Below are 18585 nucleotides of genomic sequence, written 5' to 3'. Positions count from 1 at the left end.
AATAAACCCGCATCAGCATTTAAAACATATCTTATTTGGTACGGTCAAAATTAAAATTGCAAAAAACATATTAAACGTGAAAAAATAAAGAAATAAAATATCTGAACTCACATTTCATCGACAGCTGAGCGAGCTTCCAGGGTTGGCCGACATGGTCTCACAAGATGTAGTTTCTCTTTAAATATCCTTCTTGAAAATGGCCTTGCAAATATATGAGTTGAGTGGAGTTTGACTTTATTTGGAACATGCAAGCATACAACATGATACATCACAATTTCCAGTTTCTCTTTTCAACATGTTCAAAAAGGAGTAGGAAGAAGCAGAGCTTATTTAATCTTACCCCTTTTTTTTTTTTTACATAACAGTTGCTAAAACTTTTGTTTACTTCCTGTTCTCAATTTATTCACAATATACTCCATAAGTAATCACAATAAAAATAAATAAAGAATAATTGGTGAAGTAAGTTATATTTCATATGATGAGATAAGTAAGATTATTTTGAGAATGAAAGAATGGATGGATGAAATACATTCAGAATGTTTATCATGGTTCTTCTTCTTTGTACTTTGTAAACACTATAAGTTTGAAGAGTTTCTTGAAGTGGATCATATTAGTACATTGTTTGATTGCTTTGCTTAATCCATTCCATAATTTAATTCCACATACTGATATACTGAAGGTCTTAAGTGTTGTACGTGCATACAAATGTTTTAAATTACATTTTTCTCTAAGATTATATTTCTCCTCTTTTTTTGAGAAGAATTGTTGTATATTCTTGGGTAGCAGTTTATAGTTTGCTTTGTGTATAATTTTAGCTGTTTGCAAATTCACTATGTCATAGAATTTCAGTATCTTTGATTCAATAAATAAAGGATGTGTATGTTCTCTATATACAACATTATGTATAATTCTAACTGATCTTTTTTGTAACACCGTTAGTGAATGAAGTGTACTTTTGTAATTATTTCCCCATATTTCTACACAGTAACTCAGATATGGTAACATTAGTGAGCAGTAGAGAAGTGATTTTTGGTCTAGAACATGTTTTTCTTTATTCAATATTGACGTGTTTCTTGCTACTTTATGTTGTATATTTTTTACATGAGATTTCCAGTTCAATTTATCATTAATCATTATACCTAGAAATTTTGTTTCATTTACTCTTTCAATTTCTATTCCGTCTATTTGTATTTGTGTTTGACTTTCTCTTCTACTGTTACCAAATAGCATTATTTTAGTTCATATGTGATGTCTTGTCTAATCATAAAAGATGCAGACGAGGCGTGTTGGCTGAGTTCTTAAAGTTTACTCCACAGTGTGCTCATCAATAATATCCAGCTGCCGACATGTCTACATTAAACCTAAACGGGGCGACTGCGCATGTTCTTCACTACTGTGGCATTTTGGGTAATGGAGTTCTTATGTTACCTGGCTCATAACATCACTATATATATCGGCCTTAAGCCATCTAGAAGGCCTTACTGACAACGCGTGATCTGATTGGCTATCGCAACTGTCTATCAAATGTTTGTGTCCGTTCACTTACAGTGCACGGACGCCCGCATTGCTGAATCTGAAGACTTCGGGCATGTTTGGTACAGCATGGCAACATAACTACTCAGTGGCCTAGTGGTTAGAGTGTCCGCCCTGAGATCGGTAGGTTGTGAGTTCAAATCCCGGCCGGGTCATACCACAGACTATAAAAATGGGACCCATTGCCTCCCTGCTTGGCACTCAGCATCAAGGGTTGGAATTGGGGGTTAAATCACCAAAAATGATTCCCGGGCGCGGCCACCGCTGCTGCTCACTGCTCCCCTCACCTCCCAGGGGGTGATCAAGGCTGATGGGTCAAATGCAGAGAATAATTTCACCACACCTAGTGTGTGTGTGACAATCATTGGTACTTTAACTTTAACTTTAATAAGCTAGCTGAATTCTGATTAGATAAAAACTCTATAAACTAAAAACAACAGCGCTGGAAGGAGCATAATATGACATGAAGAGAATATGAATACTTTTAGATATTTAGGGAACATAAATAAAACATTACTTTTATCTTTAATTATGATCATGATTTCTGGTTATGTTAGGCCAGCAGAGAAAGCCTTGCTGGCCCTGACGGCACACCACTGCCTTTTAGTGTTGTACCCATAACGATATTTTGGTAACTGTGTCAGGACAAATAATTAAAAAAAATTCAAAATATTGATGTATTCATTGTAGCTCTTGTACTTGGTATCGTTAGAGTCGATATTTGTGTAGATGCACCTATATTTTTACATTCAGTTGTGCTAACTTGCTGTTAGCGGTTCGCCTTGTATCCTGCTACGGTGTGTCGTGAAGCATGTTTAGCCATTCCTTGTCCTGCAGGGATGATACTTGCAAGAAACTTACTTTATTTGTCGCCATGAAGGCGAGGATTAGTGATTCTGCGAACGGACGTTAGCCGCTTGCTAGCTATGTTTTACACCACCACAGTGTTTACAGCTCCACATTTATCGTTAAGTTTTAAGCCAAAATACGTCCATTCTCCCTCTTCTGTCTCCACACTGTTTTCGCTTGTAAGTGCTCTCTGTGTGTATTCACTCACGACATGCGCCGCGGCTCATATTACCAGCAATGTCACCACCGCGTGCCATCTTGTTCATGAAAATAACAAAACTATTTTTCAAAGGTAGTATAGTACCTTTTTTTTTTATTCATTAGTAACGTGGTACTGATACTTGGTATAACCGTACAACCCTACCATATAAAAGCGTTTTGAGAAGATTCATCCATAATGTTGATCCACTATGTACTTTTCTTAACTAGATGTCCGATAAGGGCTTTTTTGCCGATATCCGATATTGTCCAACTCTTAATTACCGATTCCGATATCCACCGATACCGATATATACAGTCGTGGAATTAACACATTATTATGCCTAATTTTGTTGTGATGCCCCGCTGGATACATTAAACAATGTAACGCGGTTTTCCAAAATAAATCAACTCAAGTTATGGAAAAAAATGCCAACATGGCACCGCAATATTTATTATTGAAGTCACAAAGTGCATTATTTTTTTTAACATGCCTCAAAACAGCAGCTTGGAATTTGGGACATGCTATCCCTGAGAGAGCATGAGGAGGTTGAGGTGGGCGGGGTTGAGGTGGGAGGGGTAGGGGGTAGCGGGGGGTGTATATTGTAGCGTCCCGGAAGAGTTAGTGCTGCAAGGGGTTCTGGGTATTTGTTCTGTTGTGTTACGGTGCGGATGTTCTCCCGAAATGTGTTTGTCATTCTTCTTTGGTGTGGGTTCTCAGTGTGGCGCATATTTGTAACAGTGTTAAAGTTGTTTATACGGCCACCCTCAGTGTGACCTGTATGGCTCTTGACCAAGTATGCATGGTCACTTGTATGTGAAAAGCCGTAGATCTTATGTGACTGGGCCGGCACGCAAAGGCAGTGCCTTTAAGGTTTATTGGCGCGCTGTACTTCTCCCTACGTCTGTGTACACAGCGGCGTTTTAAAAAGACATACATTTTACTTTTTGAAACAGATACCGATAATTTTGAAACCGATACAAATAATTTCCGATATTACATTTTAAAGCATTTATCGGCCGATGATATCGGCAGTCCGATATTATCGGACATCCCTATTTGATGAAACTATTTGCCACCTATTTTTTGAATGCATACATTTTAACAAAATAGTAACGGTATAGAAAATAAGTTTCATTTGGATTATGGATGTGAAAAAAGGGATGTGATTTATGTGAAAAACTATGTGATTGCCATTGCCGATTAATACCTTTTAATGTCAATCCCACTGCTGACATTATTTTTATTCTCCCGGCTGACAAGCTGCTAGCAGCTAATTATGTGTCTCCATAAACAGTGTGGAGCAATAATCACCTCCTTTACAGTAAATAAACTGCATTTATTAGTATTTAGATTAGATTTAGATGTATTGGTCCCCGTTGGGAAAATTCATTTTCAAGTGTTATTGTCATGTAGCATTATCACTGGTGGACGATGTAAACCAGTGACGTGCGGTCACTGGAGGAAAGAAAAAATTTTTTAAAAAGAAACATTTTTTTTTTAATTGTTATATGTATCCAGTGATTATACTATAAAGTTATTTTCCATTTGGCTTCACCAGTTTTAGATTATTTTTATTCAAAATCGCTGAATTTTCACATTTGCCGTTCAAATACTGAGAAGAGACGGTGCGGTGATCAGCAGCCAGTTGAGGCACGTCGATCAGTTGTGCCTCAACATGGATTGCGGACTCGGCTAACTGCTGGCCTGCTGTGCAGTGAGACCGTATTGCTATATGAATTATATTATACATTTCCATAGTTTAGTTAGCTGAGGTATATAATGTACAGTGTATTTTGTCAACAACTGTATGTGTGTAAAGTATTTCTTGTGCTGAGCAATCATAAAACTGCTGCAAAGACGCACTGTGTGAGGCTCACAGTATTCCCGCCTCCTGGTGCCGGTTAATGCACCCCCGCCGCAGAATGCAACCCCCGACGGGAGCGCCACACCAAACAAAGCCCACACCCAAACCCTCCACGTGCAAGACCGAATCCACCCAAAAAACGTCACTTAACAAGAAGCCAAAAAGTGCAAAAACAACAATGCTCGCGCCGGAGGAGCCGTGAACGACTGCAGGGGCACAACATTAGGTACACCTGCAGACTGCAGCACGAATTTCATATTTCATTCATTCACAACTCCTCCGACACGAACACCACTGTTCCCGCACTTATAAGTAAAGATAAGACCATAATAACGTTTTTTTTTTATTAAATGTGTTTTTTTGTGTGCTACAGTTTGTATGTGTAAAGTTAAAGTTAAGTTAAAGTACCAATGATTGTCACACACACACTAGGTGTAGTGAAATTTGTCCTCTGCATTTGACCCATCACCTTGATCACCCCCTGGGATGTGAGGGGAGCAGTGGGCAGCAGCGGCGCCGCGCCCGGGAATAATTTTTGGTGATTTAACCCCCAATTCCAACCCTTGATGCTGAGTGCCAAGCAGGGAAGAATGCTGGTATGAGCTTTTAAACATAACCCGTTAACTGCTGCCAATCAAATGGTGAATAAGATACTCTTTAGGGTTCATATGTTTGTAAATCTGACTGTGATGAAGTCAGTGCCTCACCAGTCATGAACCTCACCGCACGTCACTGATGTAAACATGTTACACACGAGAGCAAGCCAGGAGCAGGTATGCTAATAGATAAGCTAACCGCTAAGCTAGTTTGAAACAACACCAAGAAATAAATGCTTAAGTAAAGTTAGCACGTTACAGCAAAAAGTAAGTACCGGTATATTATTAACAGGAAATTAGAAAGAAAGAATCTAGAGAGAGGATAATATAACAACTGTTGGTTGTCACAGTCAGTACACAACACATAGGAGGACGGAATGATTCATAAATTGGTGGCGTCAAAAGCAAGGATAATATCAGTACATAATTAATACAAGAATGATAAGGTCAATATTTTTATTTTCTGAAAATCATTCTTTTGTTGGTTTTGTTAATGTTTACAAACTCAGGGAATAATTATTTGGACACAAGGACTTTTGAGGGTAAAAACCAAAGAAATTAACATTTGTAGTTTTTGCATTTTAGTCATTGTGTATATTTGACTATGTTTTGCTCACACAATTGTATGTAATAAAAGAGAATAAGTAACTAGTTCAAATATTGTGTTGACATTGTTACACTGTCAATAGCACTCACCATAAATAAATGGGAACATTTAACACAACAGTAAATGCGTGTGATTGATATCGGTATTGTATCAGCCGATCTCACTCATGTATGATTGGTATCGGAATCGGTAGTATAGAACCCTGATCAGAAAACCCCTAATTTGGATATAATAGTGACACTGATTATAATGTGAAATATATTATAAACATAATTATTACCTATGCAAAATGATCAAAGAATTCCCTGAATAAAAGAATACATTGTTGAAACAGAGACCTTTTAATCCGCTTCGATAACTGGACACCAATTAAAGTTTTAAATGTTCCTTTATGAAATTACACACAAGTTATATAGCGTACCCCTATTTATTGTTTTGAACTGAACTGAACATCAGTCCGAGGTGCATCCTGCTTTTCGCCTGAAGTCTGCTGTGATAGGCTCTCGCTTGCTGTGACTCCAACGAGGACAAACAGTACAAGTTACGAGTAGTGTATGACTAAAATCAATTTATAATAATATATCTCACCTCAAATCATCTGGGATAGGCTCTAGCATATCTATGGGGACACGTTGTATTGACAATTGATAAACAGAAGATAAAGATAATAATTTTAATGGTTTTATGTATTGACAATTGATAAACAGAAGATAAAGATAATAATTTTAATGGTTTTATTTATTTTGGTCATACTCTTAATATGGTTACTAACTAAAGAACATGAAATGGTTACATTTGCACAATTCGACATGTTCGAAAAGGAGCAGCGAGAAGCAGAGCCTATTTAATCTTGCCCCTTCTATTTGTCTCAGCAATTACTGAGAATTCTTTGACTTCCTGTATTGAACCTGTTCACACTTAGGATGACTCATGTGTCTAACATTGCCTCATTAGACGTAAGGCCAGAATAAAAAACAAACAAGGAAACGACGTTAAAGATCAGAAAATATTGATATCACTAACAAATCAACAAAAGCAGGAGTATATGTCAACGAACAAATTATATTTATGAATAATTATCAGAATATTTGCAGGAATTAATTGCTTGAGTTAATTGCCGTAATGGTCATCACTTTTAATTTTATTCTGCATAATGATACATTTTCAACATTTTCCCTCTGAATTTTCCTCTTAAAAATGTTTTATATTTTTGCAAGTGAATAAAATTCATTATTACGAAAGGTAGGGGGCTTAAAATTAAATAAAAATATGTCCTCATAACTAAACCAACCTAATGGAGATAAGCATTATTATTATTATTATTATATTTTTAGTTTTGAATCAGTAGAGGTATGTTTAAGTGTTGGGGGAGGGGGAACGTTTACAAGGTTTGTCCTTGTGATGTGTCATATGACGTGAGGTGAGAGAGCAGCCACACCTCAAAAGATCACACCACACCTGTCTCCATTCATTCTCCTGAACTGAAACAAAACATGCTCAACTCTTCATTTGTGATGACATCCATCCATAATAATAACAAAAATAGATGGTTGCTATGAGAGAGAAGGAACGTGTGCATGTGCATGCGCACGTGTATTACGTAATACCATTCGATCCACTCAGTCTTGTCAGAACAACTAAGGAAGAGGACACTAGTTGTTGTCTACACACCTGTGAGTTGCTGTTTAACAAATTTGTTTTTTTTCCCCCAGTTATAAATTATTATTAGCCAACACCTTTGTTGGCTACTTAGTGTAAATCTTTTTTTAGAACTCCAGATAGAAAAGAGATGATACCAGCATGTTTTTTTTTTACGTCAGGTTGGGATTGTTAATGGATGAAGATGGTTCTGAGCTGCTGCAAGCCAGGAGACAAGTGTCCCTCCTGAGAAAGTGTTTTGTTGCAGTCCAAGATGCATCAAAAAGAGATCCGATACACTAAACTGCGATGGCTGCTAACCGTCAGTGGACTATTCCTCTACGTTGCGGACATTTTGACAGACTTGGGACTCTCCGTGAAGTACGTTGTCGACGAACGTTACGTATGGTCAGCACTGACTTTTGGCTTTGTTCTGGTCGGGATGCTGGTGACTCAGGTTTTCAGCTACGCCTGGTACAAGGACGACATCAATGATGTGTTCATAAACCCTCAAGGAATAGCGCCAGTATCAGGATTCCCCAAAGGTCGGCTTGCAGTTCTCCATCTGTGTGGCGCAGGTATTTTCACCAGGTAAAAGCCCCTGCTATCGTTCCTAGTTTTGTATTTGACAAAATAGCACAGCAGCTAACACGTACATAGGGAGTGTCTGTACTGTAAGTACCTCTTCTGAAATATTCTAATTATGCAGGAATTGCACAAACTGGAAGAACCACATTGAGATTCTACTTCTCTGTCTATTGTCCCGTGTTTTTCTATGCGCATACAAAAAATACACAATCAGTCATTTCTATAGGCTAAACTTGCAGTTAATATTAGTCAATACTCAGATATTTAACCTAAAACAAGTCTTAACAGATTAAACCTGACTGCAGTTTTGAACTGTACTGTAAGTACCTCTTTTAAAATATTCTAATTATGCACAAATTGCACAAACTGGTAGAAACACATTGAGATTCTACTTCTCTGTCTAACATTGTCCCGTGTTTTTCTATGTGCATACACAAAATACACAATCAGTCATTTATTTAGGCTAAACTTGCAGTTAATATTAGTCAATAATCAGATATTTAACTTAAAACAAGTCTTAACAGATTAAACTTGCACTTCAGTTTTGCAGGCTTTTTTTGTGATTGTAACAGACCAAAATGCATGATTTCACAGCAACATTTTCCAGAAAAATGCAATGTTTTAATGCTTTTTTCTTTTACTAACATTAAATCCGCTTATAAATTGGGGATAGGTTGATTGGCAACACTAAATTGGCCCTAGTGTGTGAATGTGAGTGTGAATGTTGTCTGTCTATCTGTGTTGGCCCTGTGATGAGGTGGCGACTTGTTCAGGGTGTACGCCGCCTTCCGCCCGATTGTAGCTGAGGTAGGCTCCAGCGCCCCCCGCGACCCCAAAGGGAATAAGCGGTAGAAATTGGATGGATGGATAATTTTATGAATTTGTAATTAGTGTTGTTTTTGTAGCCCTGACCCCAAAAATCACAGAATTTCAACCCATCGAACAAAATGATTTATTTTCATCTTAATCGTTTTGGAACATTGAAAGAAAGGTATTTGTTTGTCCACTAGAATAAAATGGCTCATTTTGCAGAAGCATTTTCAAAAAAGTTGCTATGTTTTTAAGTTTATGTCTTCCATTATTACACTTGTGATTTGATGCATTTGCACTTAATGTTTTACGGTAAGTGTTTTTTGTAGCCTTGATCCCAAGAAGCACAGCATTTCAATTAATCAACCAAAAATACTTTATTTTCATCTGAAATTAAAAAATTTTGAACATTGACAAAAATGTATCAGTCCCACCAGGATCTTGTGGGGCCTTTTTTCAGACGACTGAATTTGCAAAAGTTCTTCCCAAAAATTGCAATGGAAAGTGCATTTTCTTCAGTCAGTACCTCCGGTATTTCAAAGGCTTTTTTTGTGACCGTCGCAGCCTAAAATGCCCGATTTTGCTGCAGCATTTTCAAAAAAGTTACAATGTCTTTCATTATTGCACCCACTTGTGATTTGATGAATTTGCAATTAGTGGGTTTTTTTTGTAACCTGACCTCAGAAAGCACAGGATTTTAACAAATGTCTATGGGTATTCTCATTCATCCAGGTCATTGTAATGTCAGAGCATTCAATCGATCGCAACTGGGCTGTTTGGTTTGTCTTTCGAAGACATTTTGTCTCTCATCCAAGTAAGCTTCATCAGTTCATGCACTTAGACTTAGATTGGTCAGATCTAGTCTAGCGGCTGGTGCCAAAACCCTAAATATTTATACTCCCAAAAACCAAGAGGGTGTGCCTGGGCAAGGATGGTTTCGCCCTATCGTAGTGATAAAAACAACTGTTGAGATGCAAACAATCAATCCTAACTGTCAAAGCCAATGACAGTCTTTGAAGTGTAATTTCCCTTCCTGAGCATTGAGGTATTGTGTGGCTGAACTATCGCTGTGGATCGACCACTTACAGCCCAAAATAGTCGTAATCACCCATGTTAGCATTTTATTCAGTTGTAAACAAATGGCGCAAAGGAGCATCTATGGCCATAGTGTCTCTAACTCCTGTTATTTGTTGGAGGCTAAATTGCAGAGTCTTTTAGAAATGGTTAAAAGGACGGTGTTGTATGTGGGAGATAGTTGGTGTCGCAGACCACCTCCTCTGTTCAGTGATGCTTTTTCAAACTTGACATAGATGGCTTCCCTCACTCCTCTTTTGTACCATCCGTCCTCCCTGTCTAGATTTAGTAAATTTTTGTTCTCAGAGTGCTGTTTCTCCCTGAGGTGCAGGTAGACAGCTGAGTTTTGGCCTGAAGAGTTTGCCGTCTGTGCTGTGCCATGCGTCGATTAGTGGTTGTTTTGTTTCCCCAATATATGAATCAGTGCATTTATCATTATACTGGATAACATACAGCAGATTGTTTTTGTGGGTGTGGGGTGTCCAGTCTTTAGGATGTTCCAGTTTCTGTCACAGGGTGTTGCCTGGTTTGAAGTGTACTGGGAAGTTGTGTTGGTTAAACATTCTTCTGAGTTTCTCAGATAGACCTGATACATATGGAATAACAATATTTTTGCGCCTGTCATCTTTTTCCTCCTCATCCATTCTGTTCTTGTTATTTCTGGAACTGTATGCACTTTTCACATACGACCAGCTGGGGTAGCCACAGGTTTTGAGGGCTTCCCTAAAATGCCTGTGCTCTTTCTGTTTGGCCTGTGGGCTGGTAGGAACATTATCAGCTCTGTGTTGTAGGGTTCTGACAATGCCCAGTTTGTGTTGTGTGTGAGGAAAAAGGTGACAAGACGCAAAAATATCGATTTTAACAAACTTTATTTTTTATCTTCAATTAAACGTTTTTGTACATTGACAAAAATGTGTCAGTCCCACCAGGATCCTGTGGGCCTTTTTTGAGATGCTTGAATTTGCACAAATTGCAACAAAAAGCGCAATTATTTTTTAGATTTTTGTTGCAATTGAATTGAAGGGGCAAGTTGCAATGCATCGTTGTGATTTTCCCTCTGTAATTATAAAAGAGAAAATTATTGAAGAAAAAGTAATTAGTGAACAAATTTAAACACAAAGACTGAGAAAAGCATCTGCCGAACATGGCAAACAGAAAGGGCAAAATAAGCTTTATTAATCCACAACAAAGTACATGTTTATTACTGCTAAGTACATGTTTATTACTGCAAGGAAAAAACTTACAATTATATCTCAGCCATCACATGAGAAAAAAAATCAACTTTCTGTCACGGCTTGTCACACCAGCCTTATTTTGAGTTTGTTGGCATTTTCCTGTATTTGATGATTTAGTTCCGGTCTAGCGCTCTTATTTTGGTTTCTTTTCCTGTTTTAGTTTGTCCTTTCTGAAGCGACTTGAGGTTGACTCCTGCCTCAGAGCATTGTTAGGTCCACTGTAGTTGAGTCCGTAACCAACAGCTTATTTACGCCAGCCTCGCGTTTTAGTCCGCGCTCGAGAATTGACTGCTGTGGCACGCTGTTTGTTCTTTTCACCCCTCACCATAAGTGTAGCCTTGTTTTGAGTTTCCGCATAGTCTTTTTTTTTTGTGCGCTCCTAGTGCAGTAGTGTTCTGTTTTACGTGCACATCCCTGCACGAAAGTTTGCTTGTTTATAGAGTTTGACCAGTGGTGTAATTAAATATTATTTTACCTGCAAGCTGCAGTCGTGCATTCCATTTACATCTCAAAATCACGACAACTACCGCTAGCATGCGGCCCAGAAAGCGTGACAGAGTTCCCGAGCCAACAAGTGATTTCGCAATGAAACACACGGATGAAGAATTTCAGAGAAAAGTGCTCAAGGAATTGGAAGCGTTGGTCTCAACAGAGGAGTTGATTGTCTGGGGGGCCGGTGAATCATCCTTTCTTTAATAAAACGCTTTGGCCACGTGTCGAGCCGGCACACGGTCGACAAAGTCGAAAGCCATCTTCATCACTCTTGTCACAACGCGCAGCCCACTCAACCTCCTCTGCTGCAGGGGGCTCAAGCCCTGCACCCTTCCTCTCCAAAAGGTGTTGAATACGAGAAACCCATTCACCACTTTGCCTCTTCATTCACGGCTTGGGCTATTAATAGTGTAGCTCAAGCGCTGAAGAACAGGATGACGCCACGTCACCAGTGCTCAAGGCACGTGCAAGAAAGCGCGAGCGACTGGGGCGCGCAGCCACGCCCCCACAGACTTTGGATCATGCAGACATGCTGGTGGATGAGCCCGGCATGGATTTTTTTTCAAAGGCGAAGACAGTTAACCACCCGCAACTATCAATGACTCAAGCTGCGTCCAGAGTGACTTCCAACTTCCCAAAAGCTGCAGTCAAAGCTATCCAGAGTGACTTCCAACTTCCCAAAAGCTGCAGCCAAAGCTATACCAGCAAAGTTAGTTGACTACTGGTGTAATCAAATATTATTTTACCTTCAAGCTGCATTCGTGCATTCCATTTGTATCTCCAAATCACGACAACTACCCCTAACATGAAGCCCCGGAAGCAAATTAAAAATTATTTATGCTGAAATCTGTCAGAGTGTGTTGTTGACGAACCCCAAGATGCAGAGATGGCAGGCTTTGTCCAGGAAAACATGATTTAATGTTCATAAAATAAAAACCAGGAACTATGAATAGCCAAAACTGAAAACAGGAACCAGCAAACAGAAAAAACTGGAAACAGCTAATGGCTAACAAGAAAACATGAAACAAAAGAGCTAGGAGAAAGAAAACTACAAATAGCTAACAGGAACAGCTTACCGCTAAGACGACAGGTACAAGGACAAGTAGTAGCACGACAGGTAGTAGCTGTAACATACTTGCCAACTCTCCCGGATTTTCCGGGAGACTCCCGAAATTCAGCGCCTCTCCCGAAAACCTCCCGGGACAAATTTTCTCCCGAAAATCTCCCGAAATTCAGGCGGAGCTGGAGGCCACGCCCCCTCCAGCTCCATGCGGACCTGAGTGACGTGTTGACAGCCTGTTCACACGTCCGCTTTCCCACAATATAAACAGCTAATGATCGAGGGTGAGTTCTTGGTTTCTTATGTGTGTTTATTGTTAGGCAGTTTCATTAACGTCCTCCCAGCGCGGTAACAACACACAACAACAGCATTTCGTCTACCGTAAAGCAGTTCATCTGCCGTAAACAGCAATGTTGTGACACTTTTAAACAGGACAATACTGCCATCTACTGTACATGCATATGTGACCCACCCATAATGTGTCACATTTTTGTGTTGATTTATTTATTTTATTTTGTGGTTTGAATTCGTTTTTGGAGCTGTCATTACACATTTATCAGTATTCACATTGGTCAGTAGGGGGCAGTAGGGCGTTTCTTCCCAATTGAATGCTATCACCTGCAGATCGGAAGTGTCTTGTCATTCTGATGAGCGCGACCAGTCTGTGAACAATTGAAACGTCCTGTGTGCTTTTTCCTCCTGTATAACAGGTTAGTTTTGGTGAATCAACTCACTGAATAATATCCATGTGATCTTTATAAGTTTAAGTACACATTCTGATGGTGGAGCCTAGCTCCAAAGTGTTTGTGAGTTGTAGTTTGTATTTGTGAATGAATCCAGTGCACAGCTGCAGTAATCAATACAAAAAGGCGACGTGAGTACGCAATGTTTATATAGGAACTTCTGATCCTAATTCAGACTCCCAAATTAGAGCTCCCGTTTTCTTATTGATTTTATAATGTATATTTGTATAATGTGTGTGTTCTGAAATAGTGACAGAGAATAGAACAAGGATGGACAATTCAACCCTTAACTCAACAATGAGTAGATGAGTGTTATGTGTGTGTATATGTGTAAATAAATGAACACTGAAATTCAAGTATTTCTTTTATTTATATAAATATACATATATATATATATATATATATATATGTATGTAATAATATATATATATATAGCTAGAATTCACTGAAAGTCAAGTATTTCTTATATATATATATTAACCACACCCCCCGCCCCACCCCGACCACGCCCCCCACCCCCCACCTCCCTAAATCGGAGGTCTCAAGGTTGGCAAGTAAGAGCTGTAACGATATCGTTTCGACACGACAGGTAGAAATGACAGTGACCTCGACAATCATTAGCGACATTGACAGGTAGACACTACAATAATCCAGCCCTGACTGGAGGTCAAAGCAGGTCTAAATAGCAGCTGGCTGATTGACACCAGGTGTGGCCAAGTGCCAATCAGCCACAGCTGAGGGGACAGCACTCAGAGAGACAAACAGGAAACTGAACCAAAATAAGAGTGCTGACAGGAAATAAAACAAACACAGAGAAAAAACTAAAACTTGACCAAACTGTCAGGGACAAGCCTGACAAAAACTAGTAAACTAAACTAATCTTAAAGACATTATTATGGAAATGATACTTCATATACTAGCTATACACTGACTAATACAAAGTATACACAAGCGTCATTTCTAGAATTCTCCCCTGAAAAGTTGTACTGCAGTAAAAATGGTTCAAGGTTGTACTCACTTTTGGTTGGATTTGCGTGAAATGGTCCCTCACCAATATAAACACAGTTTTTCACCAAGCTTCTTGCTGAAGGGACATGACTAATTTGTGCACTTCATGGGGTTCAGCAATCTTACTGGTTGGTGGCGGACCTATACATATTTCATGCGGTTAAATAAAAGTAAACATTTCTCGACTTTTTAAAAAAGTTGACATAATCTCTTTATGTTAAAACAGCTCTACCAACCTATAAAATTTAGATTGTGATTGATCACTTTTTTTCTACTGTTTTTAGGTACTACCAACTGATCAAAACTGGGTTCCATGTGGTTTGGATCAAGTGCCCCGATGAGGAAGACACAAAGGAAGTGCACCATCGTCTGTTTTGTCAAGCCACCGACCTCAGCATGCTCAAACTGTTTGAGGCTTTTTTGGAGAGTGTCCCCCAACTCCTATTGCAGATCTACAAAGCACTGCACCATGGCGACGCCTCCATCATGCAGTGTAGGTGTCAAAGACGTGAATATAAAACCTGGTCTTATATTTTTGGTCATTGTTTTAGTAGTACATAAATTATGTTCTTGGTCTCAATACAATTTTTAGAGGGTCTTACCTTGGAATCTTCCTGCTTTGTCTTGATATTTACTCCTCTTGTAGTCTTTGGTCTTGACTGGGGATGATGTTTGATAAGAAATTATCGAATTCGAGCCCATTATCGAATCCTCTTATCGAACTGATTCCTTATCGATTCTCTTATCGAATCCAGATAGGTTGTTGTATATGGAAAAAAACACACACAATATTTGGTTTAACAAAAGCTCACTTTTGTTTTATAAGAAAAAAAAAATAAAAAAAATAAAAATAAATATTGACTGTTGTTACCCCCCTAAAAAAATAAAATAAAATAAATAAATATTGACTGTTGTTACCCAAAGTATATCAAGTGGGATTTTTCAGAAAAACAAATATTTACAGTAACACAAAAACAACCTGTCTCTGTGATCACTATAGGTGTATAAATAATAATATAGTGTTAAATAAAATCAGTCCCTTGGGCACAAAACTGAAAATAATACAGCTCTCCAAAAAGTGCACTTCTGCTGCTATTGGAACATCCTTCTGGGGTCCATCAGTGTGGCCTCCTCCAGGAATGACTGCACGTCCTTGTCCTGGAGGGAAAATGAGGGACAGACACAGCATAGAATTAGGGGGGAAATTAGCTGAATGTGAAGACTAGGGTGTCTTTAGCATTAGTACGGTATGTGGAATTAAATGATGGAATGGATTAAGTAATGAAGTTAAACATTGTACTGATATGATCCACTTTAAGAGGTTGTTCAAATTAATAGTGCTTACAAAGTACAAAGAAGAATTATGAGAAATACTTTCAACCTTATTGAAAATAAGATATTCTTCATCTCAGTATATTAATAATGACTGAATTAATTAATTACATATTACAAAACTGTTGTATATACTAATTCACAGATGTTATTTTATTATAAAAAGGTCAGTAAATGATATATATATATCTGTAAACGCTCTGAAGTGGGTAAGGGGTAGGATTAAATAAGCTTTACTTCTTCCTACTCCTTTTCGGACATGATGTAAAGTGAAATGATATGAAACTGATGTGTTATGCTGTAAGTGTGTTCATGTACGAAATAAACTAAAGAAAGAAAGAAAGCACTAGTTTATTAGACAGACCTGCGAACTCTGGAGTGGTGTAGGCTACAAGATACCGTTAACGTTATCAGACACATACAAAAAGGCTAACGTTAACGTTAACGTTAGCCACTGACTATGCTTAGGTAACGTTAGTCTAGCTAACACGACTGCAGTTCTGGTTGACATAAGAGGTAATGTTATTTTAGCCTAAAAGCTACGAGTGAGCAGATATGGAAATTAACCGGCAACAGTTAACATTAGTTACTCACCAGCACTATCACTGAAACTGGCGCTGCAAGTTGAAGCAGAGGAAGAGGGGCGTGCTTCGTGATATCTGTCGCTGCTTCTCCACGACACCTTTCTCTAACCTTCAGGTTATGTACGGCCTGAACATGTTTCATCATGCTTGTGGTACTTCCTCCCTTACATGAGAGCGAAGCCTGGCAATAATTGCAGATAGCCGTTTCCTCGTCGTATTTTTTCGTAAAATGAAGCCATGCCTTGAGGCGTTTTTTCCGGTCCGTTGTTGTTGCTGCTTCTGTATCTGCCGCCTAATGACTGAGCTATGTCATTTCCTGGGACGTGCCACAGGGCATTTCCTGTGGGACGGGATTCATTCCCAGGGATTCGAATAAAGAACCAACTCTTTTTCTTTACTATAGTGGCCTCGATAACGGGAACCCGTTCTCAAAAAGGGATTTGAGTCCATGAAATTGGTTCTTTTCTTATCGACAACCGGGAGAACCGGGTTCGAATATCATCCCTCGTCTTGACTTGGTTTCACATTCCCTCAGTATTGTTCCTTTATCCGTCAACGTTTTTTATGTCTGGGTTTCAATTCCTTGGAATCTTGTTGTTGACATGGTCTGAACTCCTCAGCGACATGGCTGAGACTTGGTCTCTACTCCTCAGAATCCTGACTTGGTTTCACATTCCCTTGGTCTTGTTCTTGACTATGTCTCAACTAAAAAGGCATTTTGTTAATAGTCTCAACTAAAAAGGCATTTTGTTAACTTGGAAGACCTTAGTCTTTCTTCACTTGGTCTCAACTCTGCAGTCTCGGTATTAAATCCTAAAAATTCTGCTTTTGATTTGATCACAACTCAAAAGTTTTGGACTTAGTCTTAACACCACACAGTCTTAAATGTTACTTGATCTTTCCAACTTAAGAGTCTTATAGTCTTGACTTGGTTTTAAGTTTTTGCCTGAACACTGTCTAATTTCTATAGTATTGGTCCTGACTTGGTCTTAACACCTCAAAGTCTTGGTTTTGATTTAATCTTAAGTCTTCAAAGTCTATGACTCGACTTGTTAACAACTCAAAAGTGTTGGTTTTGACTTGGTTCCAAATTGTTGTCCTAACTTTGTTTCAATTTCCCAATCTTGGTCCCAACTTAGTCTTAAAACCTCACAGTCTTGGTCTTGACTTGATCTTACTTCTTCAAAGTCTTGGACTTGATTTTGTCATATGCTGGCATGTTGTGAAGTATTTGCGATTTCAAAGGATGCAGAGGACCTCAGCCAGCTTGCAGGTATGATAAATCTTTACTTGAATTTCAACACACAGGGCGAAAAAACCCACAATTTGGGTATTAACTCAACATAGCATTGAGATTAGGTAACGTGAAAACAAGCAACAAAACCAACAAACAGTCATGTGTAACGAACACTACTAGCAACAGAAGGTAAACAAAAAGGGGCCGTGGTGCAACAGATCATAACAGATTTGGTCTTAGTGCCTTAACGTCTTACCTGACTTGGTGCTAACATTTTTCTTAACTCTCTCTCAATTTCCCAGTATTTGCCCTGACTTTGTCTTAACACCTCAAAGTCTTGGTCCTGACTTGCTCCAAACTCCTTAAAGTCTTAAGTTCAAGAGTCTTGGTCTTGACTTGGTTCTAACGTTTTGTCTTATATGTCTCAATTCCCTAGTCTTGGTCCTGTTTGTCCTGACTTTGTCTTAACACCCCAAAGTCTTGGTCCTGACTTGCTCTAAACTCCTTAAAGTCTTAAGTTCAAGAGTCTTGGTCTTGACTTGGTTCTAACGTTTTGTCTTATATGTCTGAATTCCCTAGTCTTGGTCCTGATGTGGTCTTAGCACCCCACAGTCTTGGTCTTGAATTTGATCATAACTTTTAAAAGTATTTGGTCTTAACCCCTCAAAGTTTTGGTCTTGATTTGGTTTTAACTGCTGAAAGTCTTGGTCTTGATTTAACCTTAACTCCTCAAAGTCTTGGACTTGATTTGGTTTTAACTGCTGAAAGTCTTGGTCTTGATTTGCCCTTAACTTCTCAAAGTCTTGGACTTGACGTGGTTTTCACTTTTTGTCTCAACTTTGTCTCAATTCCCCAGTCTTGGTCCTGACTTGGTCTTAGTCTTAACTTCTCAAAGTCTTAAAATTGATTGATCGTAACACCATGGAGTCTCAGTCTTGTACTAGGTCTTAACTCCTTTACAGTCTTGATCTTGACTTAGTTTCAGTTTAGGCTCAATCCAAATTACCCCTCTTTCTTAATCCTCCCCCTTGACTTTAGAATATAGTGCCATGGTGAAGTGTTGAAAATATGCCCCTAGGCCGGGGGTCGGCAACCCGCGGCCCCAGGCTTGTTAGCGCTGCCCTAGTGGCTCC

The 18585-nt window shown here is 38.9% G+C and overlaps 1 protein-coding gene across 3 annotated transcripts in view; it reads left to right on the top strand.

Annotated features, from left to right (window-relative positions):
- The window catches only part of xkr9 (XK, Kell blood group complex subunit-related family, member 9), a 37346-nt gene that overhangs the window by 16292 nt on the left and 2469 nt on the right, over nt 1-18585 (top strand). Inside the window, exons 1-3 of one of the 3 annotated variants that reach the window (XM_061965414.1) lie at nt 6881-7324; nt 7472-7880; nt 14584-14792. In XM_061965414.1, coding sequence (XP_061821398.1) covers nt 7564-7880; nt 14584-14792 — 526 coding nt within the window. In that variant the 5' untranslated portion in view covers nt 6881-7324; nt 7472-7563. Of the gene's footprint in view, nt 1-6880; nt 7881-14583; nt 14793-18585 lie in introns of those variants that run through there. The other 2 variants (XM_061965415.1, XM_061965413.1) reach the window with 2 other exon arrangements.

Source organism: Nerophis lumbriciformis, linkage group LG07, assembly GCF_033978685.3.
Source record: "Nerophis lumbriciformis linkage group LG07, RoL_Nlum_v2.1, whole genome shotgun sequence".
Taxonomy (NCBI): Eukaryota; Metazoa; Chordata; class Actinopteri; order Syngnathiformes; family Syngnathidae; genus Nerophis; species Nerophis lumbriciformis.
This window is presented reverse-complemented; position numbering and strand designations above follow the sequence as displayed.